Below are 18,730 nucleotides of genomic sequence, written 5' to 3' on the forward strand. Positions count from 1 at the left end.
AAAACACCTGATGGGCCTCTAAAGAGTCCTCACTACTTCTCAATCCCCAACACTTATTACAAGAGAACAATTCCTTTCTCTTTTTTTCCAAAGAGAACAAGTTCTTAATCATAAGATTCAGTCCAGCCTCTCTTACACAGTGACATCAAACACAATCAGGTAGTGATTTTTTTTCAAATACTTGAATCTCAGGTCTAAACTCATTTCATAAATTCCACATATAACTTTTTTTTTTCCCAATAGTTTCCTACCCCAATTTCACTGGAAACACACATATTCCTCTTTCTGTTGTGGCAAATAGTTCAAATAATACTGAACATTAAACACTGACTAATATAAAGGTTTTAAATATGAAACAAATTAAAAAAAAAAAAGCAAAACAACTGGGCATGGTGATGCACACCTATAGTCTGAGCACTCAGAAAGCTGAGGTAGGAGGATCACTTCAAGTGTGAGACCAGCCTGAATTACAAAGCAAGATGCTGTCTCAACACCCCCCTCCCAAGAAAAAAAAGAATAGTTATATGCAAAAGGTACCTGGAATCCTTAAGCTGATTCCCAAAATGAATTGAGTTTATAAGAACTATGGTGAAACGAAACACCCCACCCTGGCTTTGGAAAAGGACTATAATACAACATTCAGTCAGCTGAAGATGGACTGGTAGAGGTTACTGTACATAGATGTCAAGGCATTTTTGTGTGTGAAGAATCATCCAGATCTTCCCAAGTCTGAATGAGCAGTCCTAGGTCAGTTTCTTTTTTCTATATTCCCAAGGCTGTATGTGTAGCCTTTGAAAATTGTACTTTAAAACCCTTCCTATTCATACATGGCATATTTAATTGCTTCCTTGCTTCCTTTCAGTTATGTATTTTTTAGGAGATGGCGCCAACATTTGACCAAATATTAGAGGACAAATATCATAATCTTTCCCCACTCTTTCCTACCTTCCTCCCGGTTTCATACTGTGGTTCTAGAAACTCCTGTTGACTGTATATGCTTTCATACCTCGTTCTCATCTATTTTGGTTTGCTAGACCTTGAAGGAAGTTCAGAAATCTGCATTTTTATCTTATGCTGTGGAGATCCTGAGGCCAGTGGTTAGAGATTCATGTTGAAATTCTGACATCAACTCATTCTGTCCTGTGTGTGCCTTGTATAAAGAGATCAGTGGGACAGATGGGGGTAGGGAGAGCTACAGAGTCAGTAATTACTTCATTTATAGCCAATCCCATGTACAGTACTCTCAGATTCACAGTTTACTATATAAGACTCACTTTTGTCAAATTACAAATGAATCTAACTTATGGATGTTCTCCTAGAACAGAACTTGTTTGTAAGTCAAGGGACTTACCATACCCAAAGCCAAGCAGCACAGTCTGCTGTCTGTTAGGCATCCAGCAAAGGATTAAGTAGGTGGCAAGCTCCATGCAGATGGGTACCATATCTGTCCTATTCACTAGTTGATGCTCAGCAAATACTTGCAGAGAGAAGGAATGAAAAAATGCAGTTAAAGTAATGGACTTTGCTAATTCACTAGACCAACACAGATAAATATATTGGAAGCAACTTTAAAAGTTAAAAGAAAGCTGTGTTTAAAATATGAACAACATGAAATTCAGAATTAGTTATACCTAATACTTTTGAAATCCTGTTGTATACTAGATTCTGTGCATGAGTTTTCAAATCTTTCATTTAATTCCCTTAACAATTTTAGGAGGTAGTAATTAGAATTCCTGCTATATACATCCGGAGAGGTTAAAGCAGTGTCCAGAGTCACACTGCAAAGTGATGTGTAAGTGGAAAATCCAACTCCTTATATGAGAGACTGTAGGATGATTAAGGACAAAATAAAAATGCTCAGGGCTGATTTAGAAATACCCCTGCCCCAGTCCTGATGTTCAAGCAAAGAAAGCAATACAAAGTAGGGCTCATTTTAGGTCATTTTTAATTTGTCATTGGTTTCTTGCACTTGCAGGAACTTGATGCAGTGAATCTGCACAGTGGAAACTGTAGTAGCCTAGCCTCAGGTTTATCAGTTATTGACACCTAAGAAAATAAGAGACCAGCCCTGACTCAGGAGTCCTAAAGGGAACAGTGTCATGCTTGTTACACAGAGGCAGTGTGACAGGATTTCCTTCCATAGTCCCTGAGTGCTGGCTCTACCATGTCTTGTCCCAGGGCAAGCTGGTAACTGATTTTAGTAATAGGATAGCAGGTGCTACCATCCCACCGTGCTCTGGGATGATGCTCCCCAGGGTCTGTCACACAGAGAAGTGGTGTTCATTGTTTATTCCCAAGAGCAGAGTCTTGTTCCTTGGAGGCATATGGAACTGCCTTGGCATTACCATACAAGGTTGCCAACACTGTCCATGGCAGCCTGGATGCCTGTATGTTCTAATATTATGGTCTTGGTCAGACTGGATAGACCAGTTTAATGTGTCTCCCTCTACCTCCAGGTCAAACACTGCTGAAGATAAGTTTGTGTTCTGCAATGGACTTGTCCTGCATCGACTTCAGTGCCTTCGTGGATTTGGGGAGTGGCTCGACTCCATTAAAGACTTTTCCTTAAATTTGAAGAGCCTGAACCTTGATATCCAAGCCTTAGCCTGCCTGTCAGCACTGAGCATGATCACAGGTGAGTGCCACCATGCTGAAATGCCGAGTGATCACATCTCCTTTCTCTTCTCCTATCCTGTGGCAAGGTGGCTTTTGATGGTGGCTGCCACACCAGGAAAGTAGGAAAATGACTGTCACTTTTCTGAAGTCTGTTAGATTTAGCTCCAGCTGAGAAACATGCATCTACAACTTGTTGTCACAAACTTCTAGAAAAGAGTCCTTGTATTTAGTTATCATTGTCAGCAAACCTACTATAGAAAAATCTAACTTTCTATCCAAGCTCTGTTGACAGTTGGAGTGGCTGTTTCAGGATTGTTTTTATGAAGGCTTTCCAGGAGAGGACTAAGGAAAATGAGTAGTTGTAAAATGGCTCAACACAACAGTTTTTAAAAGAACCAGAAGCACCAAACAGACTTGGTTTCTGTGTCATTCTACTCTCCCTCAATGTCTCTCCTTTCCTATCTTTTAAAAGGTAAAGAATGGGGGAGAGGTGTTGGGAGGAGAGGCAATGCTGGCTACCAGTTTCCAGCCCAGCTGGCTCTGCCTCACACTCTTGCAGTTTCCTGTTGGATTTTACCCTTTCTAGTCCAGCTTGATCAGTGACCAGAGAGGGAGGTTTCACAGAGGCTAACCAGGTACAGGGCTCAGTCCTGTCCTTTTGGTCAGAGCCAAGAATAGGCCAGGCTGTTGAGCTGAGAGTAAAGCTCAGAGTGGATATGCTCTTGGTGGAGAAATGATGCTCAGGCAAGCAGCGAGTGGCCAGAGACCTGAGTGCATCCTTTGGCACAGGTGGCCCCTTCTTTCAATGCCTCAGAGTTGTGCAGTGGTTTACCTAAATACACATGCATTTCGTTGAAGTATTTCCTGGCAGGGAAAAGGAGATGTGGCTTTGTACTTTCAGAGGCTGGGCTGTTTCATCACTTGACTGTTTACAGAAATGCAAAGTAAAGGACTATGTGCTGCAGTTAGAAAGCAACCACTGGCTTATTCTATATGGAGCCTGACTTCCTCCTGGTTTTTGGTTCTGGATGTGGAACTCACCTTCTTTTAAAAGCAGCATTGGGCCAGGGAGATGGCTTAGTAAATAAGCGCTTCCCTGGCAAGCGCAAGGACCTGAGTTGAATCCCCAGTTCCACCAAAAAAAGCAAAAACAAAACAAAAAAAAAAAAAAAAAAAAAAAAGAAAACACAGCATGAAAGGGTACAAATTCCATTTAGAGGGCTTTTTGGTGACAGAGTACCTGAGGGACTTAAGCACATTTAAGGCACAAGGTATCATCCCAGCAAAATTATAATAAAAGTGGCTCCAAAGCCACCTTTGAATCAAATCTATTCAGCTCAGTTTCAGAACCATTCAGCTCTTCCTAGGACAGTTAGACATTCAATATTGGAAAGTATGAAATTTCATTCATTTTTTTTAATATTTAAAAACCCTAGAGCTAACCCTGGCTTTCCATAGATAAAACCAGTCCTTTGCCACCTCTCTATGGAAACAGATGAGAGGTCTGGCGAATCATCACATCCTACACTGCATGTCATGATGACACACATCCCGGCAGAAGGCAGCACATGCAAGCCATATGTGACTTAGGGTGTCAAGTGCTGTGGTGGAGATGTGGGAGCAGGTACAAGCCACCAAGATACCTTAGGTGCCCCACGTCCCCTCAGAGAGGATTACAGGAGCTGCTCCTTGAAATAGAGCAGAGGCTGTGGAAGGAGAGAGCACTACAGACGTAAATAAAATTTTCCCAATACCATTGAAAATATAGCTGTCATAAATTTCAGGAAGGCAACAACTAAAATAGTGATGGGAGATGCCACTTGGCTGGTGAGTGAGGGTGGGGCAGGGCATGAAGAACCTTTCACACCTAGATGAAACACTTAGCATTTATCTTGAGTGCCCAGGGGAGCTAAGAAGATGTCAACTAGAGGTGCATGATGGCTGGGCTTGTGGTTTAGAAAAAGCTACCCTGACAGCTAGTTTTCAGCACAAATTAGGACAGGAAGGAGACAACACAGTGTGGGAGCTGTGGCTTAGGAGGAGGGCCTGCCCTAGAGGCCTGTTTTATTTATTTATTTAGTTGGTTAGTTAGTTCTCTTAAAGTGGAAATTGATAAACACTGACTAAGAAACTAGGAAGGACATACAAGTTCCAGACAGTCCCAACCTGGAGAGACCAGCAATTCAGCACAGAGAGTACAAAGGAAGAATGAGGGCTGAGGTACCACCAATCTCTGTATCCCATCTGTGGTCCCCTGTGGCTATAGCTCTGCCTGCTGCCCATTTATTTGAAGGCTTGCTAGAGGAGGAGGCAGTTTGGCATGGCAGAAATAGCAAGGACATTGGAATCTGGCATCCTCTTATTCATCTGTTGTGTCACTTTAATAAGTCTGTACTATTGACTAATGCACTTCATTTCTCTGAACTTCCTTTTCCCCTATCCATAAAATGGTAATAATGTCAATTCCAGTGTGTATTATGGAAACTAGGGTTTGTGCTGTAGCCAGACTGGATTCAGGATAGGCCCTCAATCCACTTGCATTCTTCTTCAACGTGATAGTGACATGGCTTCCTTACAATTAGCCATATGTCTGCCCCTTCTCCTTGGAACCCCATGCTAGTCAAGAATATAACACCAGGCCATGAGGAAAGAGGTGGTGGCTTTAGATGGCAGTATGTTCAGTGACAATTTCCTTGGACACTTAAGAGAGGCTTGAGTTAATGTAATCAAGTCACACTAACAATGGCCCCAGTGCATAATGGTGATGTCTTTGGCCTCTCCCCCAGGGCAATGCCAGTTCCTCTCCCTCAGTCCTGCCAACGTATGCAGAGAAGCTGTTGTAGGTACTGTGGTGATGAACCCAAAGAGAATAAGCCCTCTGTTCTCACTTCTGGCCCTCGCAACACTCTCTGGGACTTGTTGGCTGGGAGGGGTTTGAAATGCTTGAAAGCATCAGGAAATGACAAGGAGGGGATGCCTGAGCATCAGTGCACATTGCTGTGTTTATTAAAACTTCCATTCGAAATATGAATGTCCATGAATCTTGATTTTTTTCTTCTTCTTTAAACTCAACATTGAGGATCCAACCCAGGAGTGCTTTACCACTGAGCTATATCCCTAGCTCTTTTTTTAAAATTACTTTTTTATTTTGAGATAAGTTTTTGCTAAGTTGCCCTAGTGAGACTCAAACTTGCAGTTCTCCTGCCTCAGCCTTCTGAGTACTATGCTTAGAATCCTGACTTCTGAACAAGCTCCATCATCATAAAGAACAACTGTGGAATATCAGCCAAGCCATTGGTGTTAGAATATTCATCCCCAGATCTTCTATTTTTAAACCAGAAAAGAACTCATGAAAGGGAAATAAGGTCTTAGAAGTTTATCTATGCTGGCTTCCAGAGAAAGTGCTAAGAACCTGGATGGTGTTGGTGATTTATATAAACATGGCCCCCAGTTCTGTTCCTTCCTCCTCTTCTGTCTATGCCCTTTCATAAAAAGCAGGTGGCTAGATGGGGCCGGAAGTGGTTTCTTTCAGGTCACTCGCCCTTCCTACAGTCATAAGGGAGTTTCCCACAGTTGTGGTTTTCAAGTGCTTTTAGGCCCCCAATTAGCCCTAACCATTGCCTTTTACCAGTGCTCTGTCCCTGGAATGACAGAAATGCTTAACTTCCATTCAGATACCAGCGTTGGTACCTTGTTGCAGTTAGTTGTGTTTAATAAATAAGAAGCACTCCAGACAAGAATTTGGGGGAGCATTACTTTCTTATAAATATCTATTCATTCAATAACTTGAAGGCCTAGGAGTGCCACACACAGAGACAGTAACTAGCAATGTGAAGATGAGCCAGGCTGATGGAATTCTGCTGGTGGAAAAATGTGCAGCTTCATGAAGCTTCCAGAAGTCATGCATGATTGTTATATAATGAATTCGTCTTATGGTGGTCAGTGCTCAAGTCCCTAAAAGGAACTAATTCTGTGCAAGGGAAATCCAGATACTTACAAACATTGGGGGTAAGAGAAGTAACATCTAGACTGATATATAAAGAACATTCTAGCATAAGGAAACTTGAAGGCAGGGATGTGGCAATGCAGAACCTCAGTATATCTGGGGGAAACCATGTATGGTGGAGTTGAATTATGCATGTGTTAAATCACATATATGATGTCCATACAAAAAAAAAAGAGAAAAATTATAAGGATATAGGCTCTGACTCTCAGTGTGCATAAGTTCTGCATTTGAGCCTGAGACAGCAGATATGAACCCACGGTGGGTCACAGTTTCACTGCCTCTAATGTCCTATGCTTTGGGGGAGATTTAGAGGATTTTCAGGAAACAGCTGCTTCTGTGAGATGTTCACTTTATGGCCTGATATTATGACCTAACTTCTGGATATTGTAAAATGCATTTCCCATGTAATAGGGACAGTAGGAATGGAAGTCATGTTGGGCTAGGTGGAAGAGGAACTCTTCAATGCCCAAATGTCATTTTTTGAATCACTACACTCTAAGAATGTCCCCCATGGCTTTTTTTCCTCCCATACTCAGGTCTCCTGTCAGATGAAATAATAACTTCTTTCTCTTTTTTTAATCTGTATTTTTCTTGATCACATTGTAAGAAGGTGCAGAAAGTAGTGAAACTGGGACATGTCAGGCCCAGACAGGTAGCTGATCTTGCCATGGCCTCCACCACCTGTCTTTCCAGGCCTCTCCTGTTCACTCTACCTGGTTACCTAGTTGTCTGGTTTTGGATTATATATAGACCCCAGCAACATTTCAAGGAAAGCTACATGTAAAATTTGGCAAGATAATATAGTTTGAAAAAGAGGTGGGTAGTTCTAGGATTTGAACACTGACATTCAGAATTCAAGCTTTTACTAGCCCACTGCTTAGGCATACAGTGTTGGGCAATTCTTCACCTTCTCTGAATATCAGCTTTCTCATCTATGACAAGGATCATGCCTTCGTCCATGTAGGCTGTAATAACGAAACCATCATGGCTCTTATTTTTCTAACGTACTTCCAGCTGTTCTCCTGGGTATGCACAGAGGTTTTCATGCTTCTCTATATTTTACATATATAACATACAAGGATTTTCTGTCACTAATGTCTTGGTTTATTGTCATTTATTTTTTTTCCATATGCAAGGATGCACACATTTCTTCTCCTTTAGCCAAAATTGTGGTTGCAATACATATATATTATGTAGTTTTACAATCTATTCCACAAGTATACTGTGGACATTTTTCCCTGTCAATTCTCTGTGGTGCCAAGTGTTTCATCATTCAAATCAAATCAATCTGATAACATTTACTGAAGCTCACTCTAGGAATTTAGAGTGTACAGTGACACCTAATCAAAATCCAAGGGCAGGGAGAGTCCTACATATCTTTAAAATTATTATAGCATTTAAAAGCATCTAGTAGCTGGGAGTGTTGGCAAACACCTATAATCCTAGCACTTGGGAGGCTGAGGCATGAGGATCATTAAGAGTTCGAGATCAGCCTGAGCTACAAAGTGATCTCAAGGCTACCCTGAACTGCATAGCGAGACACTGTCTCAAAAAGACAAAAAAAAAGCATCTGGCATGTCAAATATTGGTTGAATGAATGCGTTAATTGTATTAGAAAGCCTCCCAAGTTAAGAAAATCAGAATTAATTATTGTTAGCCTACCAGTGCTATTAGAAAATAATCTAAATTCCTGAGACTTACCTCTTATTTCAATTAAAATTAATTCAGTAAATATTTACTGAGCGTCTGCTATGTGCCAGACACATATCTTTAAAGAGTCTGTGGTCTTATTTGAGAGATAGACAGACACCTACTCAAAGACAGACTGAAAAGCACTATCATACCTCACACAGGCCGCCCACTGGCAGGAAGCTTTCTACCCACCATAGGCTTAGTGTGTCTGGAACTGCCCACTGGGAAAGGATGTTTTGTATGTCACAGGAACTTGACTTTCAAGTCAAGAGGTGTCACTCAGAGCAGGAAGTCCTATTTGTTGGCTGGTGTTTCAGCTACAAACACCACTTGGAGGAGCCATCTTCTCCTTTCCCCTTGGCAGGAGCTAACTCCTTCTCTCTGAGTTAACCTATGCCCTAAGACCTTTCCTTGAGGGGGCTCCTGATAGCTCCAGTCCATCCATTCATCATCCCCTGCTGTCATGATTTGGAAGAAAATTTAATATGTTTCAAAAGCCCACGAGGCAGAGTGGGAGTTATCAGCAAAATTTAGCTCAGTAGAAGAAACTAAGAACTATTTGAAATTGAAATAAGCTGTCTTAGAGAGTGAGTTCCAGCCTTGGGGAGTAAGGTTTACAAACAGACACTAGATAAACTGTACATATTGACTGAGTCAAGTGTCTTGTGGGGACTACGATTGACTAGAGTAAGTCTTCTCCAGTTGCCATGTGTATCCGAAGCATCTTATTAGATTACAGATTCTGGGACTGCACCAGAGTTTCCCTTTCTAACAGGCTTCTGGTTATGTTGGTCCTGCTGTTTGGGGGACAGTGCCCCCTTGTATCAAGGAATAAGGAAAACTAATGCCTAATGTTGTGTAGTCAGCAAATAAATTTGGAAGTACTGAGATGGATTACAGCAGAGACAGAAATCAAGGAGACCAGTCAAAAATTATTACCACAATCTAGATAGCAGATATTGAAGAGCTAGTCCAGAGGAAGCTGGTACTAAAAAGAGGAGATAAATTGCAGGGAATATCACAGAGATAATAACTAAAGTTCTTGGGATTGATTAAGTTGATGGGCTGTGGGAAAGGAACTGTTAGAGATTATTATAAGGGGTGGGAAAGATTGTGATTTCATTAATAGACAACTCAGAAATATTATGGCTGATTTGAACAAAAAAGTAATAAGTTAATTTTTAAACATAGAAGATACTGAAAACATGTGTTAAGGGCATACTATATGGTAGGCATTATTCCACATAGCTATATGTGATAACTCATTTAATTTTCTCAACAATCTGCAAGACAATGACTATTAACCTTGTTTTACAAATGTAGGAATAGACCCAAAGTTACTCACCTATTGAGTGATAGAGCATGGATACACAACCAGGAAATCTGGTTTTAAAGCTTCTAATGTGGTAGGCTTCAAGCTTATAATATTATTTACTATTACAAGCTTCTTAATGATTCCCAACATGTTTATTTGCACCTGTAGTCATTTAATCATTTTACATTCCTTTATTCTCTATCTGTAGATTCAGTTAACAGATGTTTATTGTGTGTCACCTACGTACTAGGTTTGGGACTGGAGGTGCTGTGAACAGAAAGTACCGTCCATGTCCCCATGCAGTTTATACATACTAAAAGAGGCAGTCAATTGTTACTTAAATGTCTGATGTCAAACTATTATATCCTGGAAAGGGAAGGAACTGTGCTAGAGGAGAATTTTTGCCCCATAAACTAGGAGCAAAAGGGGAAGCTTCCTTGAGGAAATATTTGATCTGAGATTGAAAGCATGACTAGACAGAAGATGGGAAGAAATGAGCATAGACCTAAATGACTTTATTACTTCATTCAGTCATCCTCCCCTCCATCTTGCCTCTGCTCCTTAACCCTGCCTCCTGTCCTCCCCCTGAACAGAGATGTCTGGCATCGAGACTAAAATGCCCAGGATCCAGCTGTGTCTTTAAGTGTTTGCTCCTCCTCAGATCAGTGTCAGTTGTTTGTTTTTCTGCTGCTCTAACACCAATGGCTCTAACACTGCTTACCATATAATAAAGGTTTATTGAAAGTAATCAATCCAGTAGCTAACTAGGTACCTTAAAAGTAGGAAGATTAGGGAGGATAGTTCATCTCAGGATGAGGAGAAACGTGCTAACTGTAGAGGTATTCTAAGTAAGAAGCAGCATACCAGAATGTAATGGAAGTATCTGGACCTGGCATGAAACAGAGAAGCCACTCACTAATTTTGACCCTGGTCAAGTCACTTAATTCTTTAAGCCTTAACTTTTATACCAGCTAATTAATTAATTGCCCTGCCTAATTTATAGGATTGCTGTGAAGATGAAATAAACTAATCTGAGTAAAAGACTAAAATATGAAGTATTGCTGAAAAAGAGGGTGTGTGTTTAAAGTTTTTAAATTATAATTAAAGACACATTGGCCATTAATCCTCTTCAAAATATTCCCCTTTCTTTGAGTACACTTATCCCATCATTCTTTACACCTTCTGAAGCAGTTCTGAGGTTCTCTTATGGTGTGTTTATTCACACCGCCATATTGTCGTCATCGTCATCGTCATCGTCATCGTCATTGTCATCGTCTTCTTCTTCTTCTTCATCTTCGTCTTTGTCTTCATACTGGGAAATGAACTCAGGACCTTGTACTTGCCACACAGGTGCCACGCAGGTGCTGTGCCACTGAGCTATATCCCTGTCATCTTGATGGCCTGCACTGATTCAAAATGCTTACCTTTCAAGGTCATTTTGATTTTGACAAAGAACCAGAATTTACATATTGGCAGATCCAGTGAATAAGGTGGATGAGAGCATGGTGCCATGTTTTCTCAAGCCTGCCTTTCTGTGTTGGGTGACACTTGACAAGAGCATTTGCCATATATTTTTTTTTATCACAACTCATAAGATATGTAATGGGTCTTTCAGAAGTGCCTTAGAAAAGTAGAAAGAGAAGGGCTGGCCAAATAGTTCAGCAGATTAAAGCACCTGCTTAGGCAGACGCAGTAGCCAGGGTTCAATCGTTGGCTTGCTGTGCCCGCCCTACCCCCGGGGTGCACTGAGATGGCAGTTGAGACTAGGTGTGGTAGTGCACACCTGTAATCCCAGCTCTTGGGAGACTGAACACAGGCAGATCACTATGAATCCAGTCTACATAGTGAGACCCTGTAGACCCTTACTAAAATACAAAAAAGAAAGAAAGAAAGAAAGAAAAGGAAGAGGAAAGAGTGATAGGGTAAATGTGTTCCAAGCAAGGGAGGGTATTTTGAGGGGAATTAATGGTAATGTGTATTTTTCATCATATTTTTCAATCACTCCTTATATAAAGTTCTATCAGATACCTTTCTATTGTCACATTGAAAGAGTGGAACTTCCAGTCCAGCTGTACATGACACTCTCTTTGTAGTATCTTTGTTTGTTTGTTTAGTTTTGGGAGGTTTTTTAGTCCCTGGGTTCAAACTCAGGACCTTGCGCTTGCCAGGCAGGCACTTGCACCACTGAGCCATCTTCCTGGCCTTCTTTGTAGTATCTGGTAGTGGGAATTATTCTTTTCGATGGGAATTTAAGTGAATCAAATGCCTTCTAATTTATGTTTACAGTGATTGTGACATAAATCTATTACCCTTCAATGAGTTTTATTTTTAAGTTTTGAATACATAGTACCTGAGTTAAAAATATTAAAATATAGGATAAATATTGTACAGATCAAAATCCAAAAAAGTACTGAGAAGCTTGTTTACTTTAATGGTACAGAAAGATCTTTAAGATCTTCTGTGTAAAATTTTCTAGAAAAGGAGAAAATCCAAATGTTAATGCACCCCAGAATGTGTGAACTCTCTGTATATGAGCCCTGCAGCTGTTACCAGGCTGCAAGAAGAAAGGAGGTCTCTTCATCTTAATGTCAGCAATTGGGGTTCTACAGAATTCCAAGTTACTGGGGTGGTCCCAGACACTTAGTGACTCCCTAGTGATCAAAAAGTCTTGTGGCCGCTGCCAGTAATTTGCATGGAGATGGAATTTTACCTTAAACCTTTTGGAAAAGTGGAGAAGCCACAAATCCAGAGGCTGTTCAGAACAACAAAGAAGGGCTGAGGTGCCTTTGGCTGCTGACAGGAGTGTCTCTGAATTCCTCAAGGAATTCCAGGCCTAGAGTTGATCCAGCTGGCAGGAGGTATCGATCTCCACTTGAATTCACTGAATAAATAATGGTTGCCATAGTTATTGAGCTGTCACAACTGGCTGGAGAGCAAGGAAAACTCCAAGGCCCCCTTCTGTGAGTTTGGCCCTGAGATAGTCTGGCTAGGAGGTTCCACAATGAACCCCCTCCAGAAATTCAGCCACCATATTATTCAGTTTCTTCCTCTCTGTAATGAACACAGGATCTCAAATACTGTGTATAGCATGAAGCACTGAAAGAAAGGGAAAGCTTAAATCAATGGGTTGGTATTTTAGTCTCAAAAAAGCATCTCTCCCTGGCTTGTGACTCAGAGGTGATATAGCTCAATATTAACAGAGCTTAGTATCAGCAAGAGAGTGTGTGATCATGTTCCAGTTACTAGATGGTTTCACAGAGGGCCACCTGACATCTTGTACTGTTTTCACATTGCTGTACAAAACAGCACTAACCTAGAAATTTCATAAGAAAGTAAAAAGTCTTTTTTAAAAAAATGTGTTTAGTACAGTGTCTTACTACACAGCTAGGACTTGTACTAATCCTCCTGCTTTCAGCCTCGCCAGCACTTGGATTACAGGCTTGTACCACCACGCCTGGGCTTAGTGGCCAGTTCAGAGCACCTGGGAGTGGGGCATGTGGCACCTGCTTGGCATGTGGTGCCAGAGATCGAGCCCCGGTGCTGGGGCTCAGCAGGTGCTTAGTCCACTGAGCTATCTCGCCAGCCAAGAAAGTAAAAAGTTTTATCCAATCATCTCTTACGTATTTTCATATTTTGCTTCCTTTCATTCTTTTCTATACACAGAAATCACTTTTACATAAATGTAACTACAATCTAGATACTACTTTTATTCTACACCTCATTTAATGTTATGAATGTTCTTAACATGCTTGTGTTTCCATGTCTACAGAACCTTCCATTAATTGGAATATATAATTATATGAACATATGATCATTCCCTCTTCTTACAGGAAGAGGCAACCTCACAGATTCCCTATTCTTCAACCCTTTATCTTTTTCCACTGTTTGTTTTTGTCCTTCAGCAGTAGATATTGGTAAAAGGTTAACATTACACCAAATATCTCCATGTATAGTTTTATTTTTCTGTCAAATTGTTCTCTTGTATAAATTCCCAAGAGTGGGATTACTTGGTTCAGAGGCTGTGAACATTTTATAGCTCTTGAAATTTACTGCCAAATTTGCAGCCAGCTTTTATGCTTTTGGAGGGAAATAAAACTTTAGGTAGAACACCACTGTAGGCAGGATATCTCTTGAAGTGCACAAAACACAAAGCTGTGTATTTAGGACAGATAAGCGAAGGGGGAAAGTTTGCACCTGGACTGATCAGCAACTAGTTTCCCAGGGAAAGCAAAGTCATGCCCTGCAAACCTTTTAAAAATTAGGGGACTTTTTGCCTTTGTTTGATGTTGCAGTTGCCAACCACTTGCCAAGTGTCAGGCCTTGTCTTCTGTGCCACTTATCCCACATGGGCAGCTGGTGACAGGTACTTTGATGTAACGTCACCTTAGTTGAGCTTCACAGCCACCAGTGGAGGTGGGCTTTGTTATAATTGTACTGTTATTTTATTAGGTAATATTTAAGATAGCAAAAATACATTTACTACCCCATAACCCCCCTTTTTATGAAGACATTGAGCCTTAGAGAGATTAGGTAAATGGCTAATAGGTGACAGAACCAGATCTACCATTTGAGTCTGTTGAACTCCTAAGTCTAGTGCCCCTTTCTCTATGGAATATGGCATTGAGATGCAAGTTGGCATCCTCTGAGATATGGCTAGCAATTTTCAGTATTTTGTTTTGATATAACTTAACACATCAGGGCTCAAAAGGACCTGAGAGGTTATAAATCCTTCTTTGACAATGGTCTTGGAGAGGCAGGGACTTGCCCAAGTCAGACTCAGCTAACCAAGCTGGGGGAAATAAAGATTTGAGACAAAAAAATAAAGAAAAACAACTGAATAGTGGTTTCATTTTTCTGGTTGGCTTTTGATTTAGATAAATTAATGACAAAAATTTCTCTAACTAAAATGATGATGTCTAAGAGAAATCAGAAACTAATCCTTGTCTTCCCATTAGACAGATGTTTATATCTCTCAAGAATTGATTTTTACATGTAAATATATGGAGAAAGAAAAACTTGGAGATAACTGAGGCTGAGCTCTTCCCTTGGAAAAGAGACTGTGTTATCTGAAGGCTGAGGGGAAGCAAAGGGTCTTGCACTGAGTGTCAGGATCCTTTCTCATCAATGGACAGTGCAGCATGGCTTTGTAATAAGAAGACAGAATCTGCTTGGAAGAGAGAGTTCAAATCCCATCTTTTAGCAGCCTTGTGACTTTGAGGAAACCACTGAAACTTACACACAAAATAGACCATAATATTTAACATGGGGATTCTTTTCTGTGTTGTTTTATAAAATATGACAGTGGCGCTCACGTGTCAATATGTTATAAAGTGCATGCACCACATTCTCCCAGGTCTTCTCCTTTGCTCTCAGTTTTTCAACTCCACAGCAGTAGGACATGTATATTTTGCAGAGTATCAGGTATAGGTAAATAGGAGTTTCAAGGAGGTGGGTGGAGAAAAGCTGGATTCTTCCCAATAGGGCTTAACATGAAAACATAAGAATACACTTTGGATTCAGCCTTGCATGGCACTCCTTGCTTTAGCAAATAGAACTAGCCTCTGTACCTCCCACAATTGAGTCTGTCTAGATGAGTACATTAATTCATATACCTAGATCCTTGGCCCTTTAACTCTGAAAAGGAGATGTCTACTGATGGGATTTCTATAAAATCTTAACAAGATAATGTGTGCCAAATAGTAATCACTTGTCATACATTCGTTGTGGCTATGTGAAAGAAACTGTGTGCTGCACTTGTGTTATGTACCTGTTGGCCCTCACAGAACCCCTGGATTTGGGTATGATCATTTTCTTAATCTCATAAAGAAACTGAGGCTCAGAAATTAAGAGACACTCAAGAGCATGTAGCAAGTAAGCAACAGTATTGGAATTAAAACACTGGCGTATTTGATGCAAAGACCATACATAATGTACCTCTTGGAAGGAGAATACTTTATGTATGATCTCTACTATTCCAAAAAGGACAGACTTTGATTAGGGATATAGAATGTCTTAAGATGTTACCTGTCTCTTAAACTAGCCGTTTTCTATCCTTTGGCAGAACGACATGGGTTAAAAGAACCAAAGAGAGTGGAGGAGCTATGCAACAAGATCACAAGCAGCTTAAAAGACCATCAGAGTAAAGGACAGGCCCTGGAGCCCACCGAGCCCAAGGTCCTAGGTGCACTGGGAGAACTGAGGAAGATCTGCACCTTGGGCCTCCAGCGCATCTTCTACCTAAAGCTGGAAGACTTGGTGTCTCCACCTTCCATCATTGACAAGCTCTTCTTGGATACCCTACCTTTCTAAGCAGGAACAAGCTAAGCAGGAAGGCCACCTCATCTGCTAGCTCCCACGTGTGCAGAAAAGGATGGGGCTGGACACCTACCATTGTTCTATCCTTCCTTCAGAGGAAAAAAAACAAAACAAAACAAAAAAAACAGCTCCTATAGAAAACAAAGACATTTTCCTGGAATCTTTCCTGACAACTTAAAAGCAGAAAACTTACAGAGTATTGTGTTGGAGTTGTGTTTTCTATTTAGGCTTTGGAGGGTGGGATGGGAAGGGTTATATAGTTCATGAGGGTTTTCTAAGAAATTGCTAACAAAGCACTTTTGGACGATGCTATCCCAGCAGGAAAAAAAAAAAAAAGGATAATATAACTGTTTTAAAACTTTCTGGGGAATACAGTTATGGTTGCTTTGTATTTAAAAATAAGAACAGCCAAGGGTTGTTCACCAGGGTAGGATACGTCTTAAAATTGATCCCTTTAGAATACATTTCCTGTATCAAGGGTAAGTATGTGGTACAAATAAGACAGAAACGCCCTTTTTGTAATTTCTTTCTTTCTTTTTTTTTTGTTTTACTTTAACAAATGGTAAAATATGATGGGTTATCTACAAATCAGACATAGCAAAACAATGATGGCTGTTCGCTTCCATATACAAGTGCAATTTTTAAAGTGCTGTCTTACTAAGTCTTGTTCATGAACTCTCCTTTATTTTATATGGAAATAAAAAAGAAGCAGTCATGTTTGCAAATAACATGCTAATTTTTCCTAGCAAAAGCTTGATCCACATGCCCTAAAAACCCATTTGTAGTATGGTCCATCCAAGAGTTTTAGGCCATTCTTTATGGAACTAGATCCCTGCTGACTTTCTAGCTGTCCTGATGGGAGATTATGAAATAGATTATGCACAACTATTTTGGCTGTGTTCTATTAACACTGCCAGAATTCTCTAAACATCCTTCAGCTGTACCAACTTACTGGTGCATTCATTCAGAAATCTAAGGAGCATTTGGTGAATCAGTCGAATATTTGATCCCCAGATGAGAACATTCAAATAAATAGGAACTGAGTCATACAGGGTAAACACAAGGAATAGTAAGGAGATATAGATAGATATATACATATATATCATATATATATAATTTAATTTTTGTTAAATTGGTAAAGAGATAATTTTTGGAGAGTAAACAAGTCTTTTTTTTAAATAGTATTAATGTGAGTAACAGAAAAGGTTAGTGGGCTGCGTTTCAACATTCCGTGTTCGTACTCCCTTTTGTATGTTTATACTGTTAATGCCATATTATTATGAGATAATTTGTTGCATAGTGTCCTTATTTGTATAAACATTTGTATGCACGTTATATTGTAATAGCTTTGCCTGTATTTATTGCAAAACCACCAGCTCTTAGCAGCTGAATTACAGAATAATTAAATGGGGTGTTCACAGTGACTTGGATACACCAGTTAGAAACTAAGAAAATATATATAAATATAGCAGGTTACATATATATATTTATAATGTCTTTTTATTAACCATTTGTACAATAAATGTCACTTCCCATGCCGTTATTTTATGGTTCATTTGCAGTGACTTTTAAGGCAGTACTGTTTAGCACTTTGATATTAAAATTTTGCTTATGTTTTGCTAAATTCAAATGTTTGAAGATTTTTAGGTCTAAAAGTCTTTATATTATATACACTGTATGAAGTCAAAATATCTTTGGCCATTTTGCTAAGAAACAAACTTTGAATGTCAAACTGATGTCACAGTAGTTTTCATTAGCTTTAAATCATTTTTGCTTTAGTCTTTTTAAAGGAAAACTAACAAAACTATGCTGTTTATATTGTCATTAAATCATACAATCAAACAAATGCCAAATGAATTGCCTAACTGCTGCAAATTATAACCTAGATAACAAATCATATAATTTTTTCTGAGTCATTCTGATATTTGACCATGTGTTATGTTTGTGTGAGCTTTTATGAAAGATTATTTTTATATCAAGATGATAGGATCTGAATTGCTAGGGTTTTGAAATGTTAGACTTGAAAGGGCCCTGATTTGTTAACCAGTCCAGTCTCCTGAAATTCAGAGGAGAAAATGAAGGTCCATTGAAAGGAGAAAGAGTTTCACAAAGTCCTACAGCTAATAGCAGATTCAAGAGTGAGATTTTACTCACCTTTCCATAGGCTTTTTTCTCAGCTTTATGCAGCTCTAAGAAAATAGGCTTTTAAGTATAATCACTAATATTAACATTTTACCTGAAGATAACCACAACTAAGTAGTACTTTGTATTAATTTTTGAGCTTATATGCAAGCATAACAAGCATTATTAAATATCAGGAAAGCTAACATTTCATACAAGATAGCTTCAGACCAAATTCAAATTGAATTTGAATAAATTAGAAGTATTGTGCATACATAACCTTCTTGTGCACCATGAGTATTTAGAAAGCTAATCCTTGTTTTTATCATCTCTGAAAAGGAAAAGCAAAACAAAAACAAAAACAGAACAAAGAACGCTTTACTTGTTATTTTTACATCCATCAGATTTAAGAAAAAGGACTTTTTAGCTGTCATATCTTATTGGTTGGAAGGAATAAAGAAGCTTTTTTAGTTATAGGTCCAGAGACACTAGTGCTGAAAATAATGATTATAGCCAGTGTTTTTCTGTCTTCCATAGTTATTACAACTATGAGAGCCTCCCAAGTTATCTCTCTCTCTCTCTCTCTCTCTCTCTCTCTCTCTCTCTCTCTCTCTCTTTCATGTTGACACACAAGTTTATACAGAGTGGATGACCACACTAACTCA

The 18,730-nt window shown here is 39.6% G+C and overlaps 1 protein-coding gene across 2 annotated transcripts in view; it reads left to right on the forward strand.

Moving 5' to 3' along the window:
- The window catches only part of Nr4a3 (nuclear receptor subfamily 4 group A member 3), a 38,244-nt gene extending 21,974 nt beyond the window's left edge, over nucleotides 1-16,270 (forward strand). For both annotated transcript variants that reach the window (XM_023705465.1, XM_004645225.2), the window contains exons 7-8: nucleotides 2,457-2,635; nucleotides 15,691-16,270. In XM_023705465.1, the coding sequence (XP_023561233.1) occupies nucleotides 2,457-2,635; nucleotides 15,691-15,938 (427 nt within the window). In that variant the 3' untranslated portion in view covers nucleotides 15,939-16,270. The remainder of the gene's footprint in view (nucleotides 1-2,456; nucleotides 2,636-15,690) is intronic.
- Nucleotides 16,271-18,730: the final 2,460 nt, after the last annotated feature.

The sequence above is a fragment of the Octodon degus genome, unplaced genomic scaffold (assembly GCF_000260255.1).
Source record: "Octodon degus isolate 3935 unplaced genomic scaffold, OctDeg1.0 scaffold00221, whole genome shotgun sequence".
Classification (NCBI taxonomy): Eukaryota; Metazoa; Chordata; class Mammalia; order Rodentia; family Octodontidae; genus Octodon; species Octodon degus.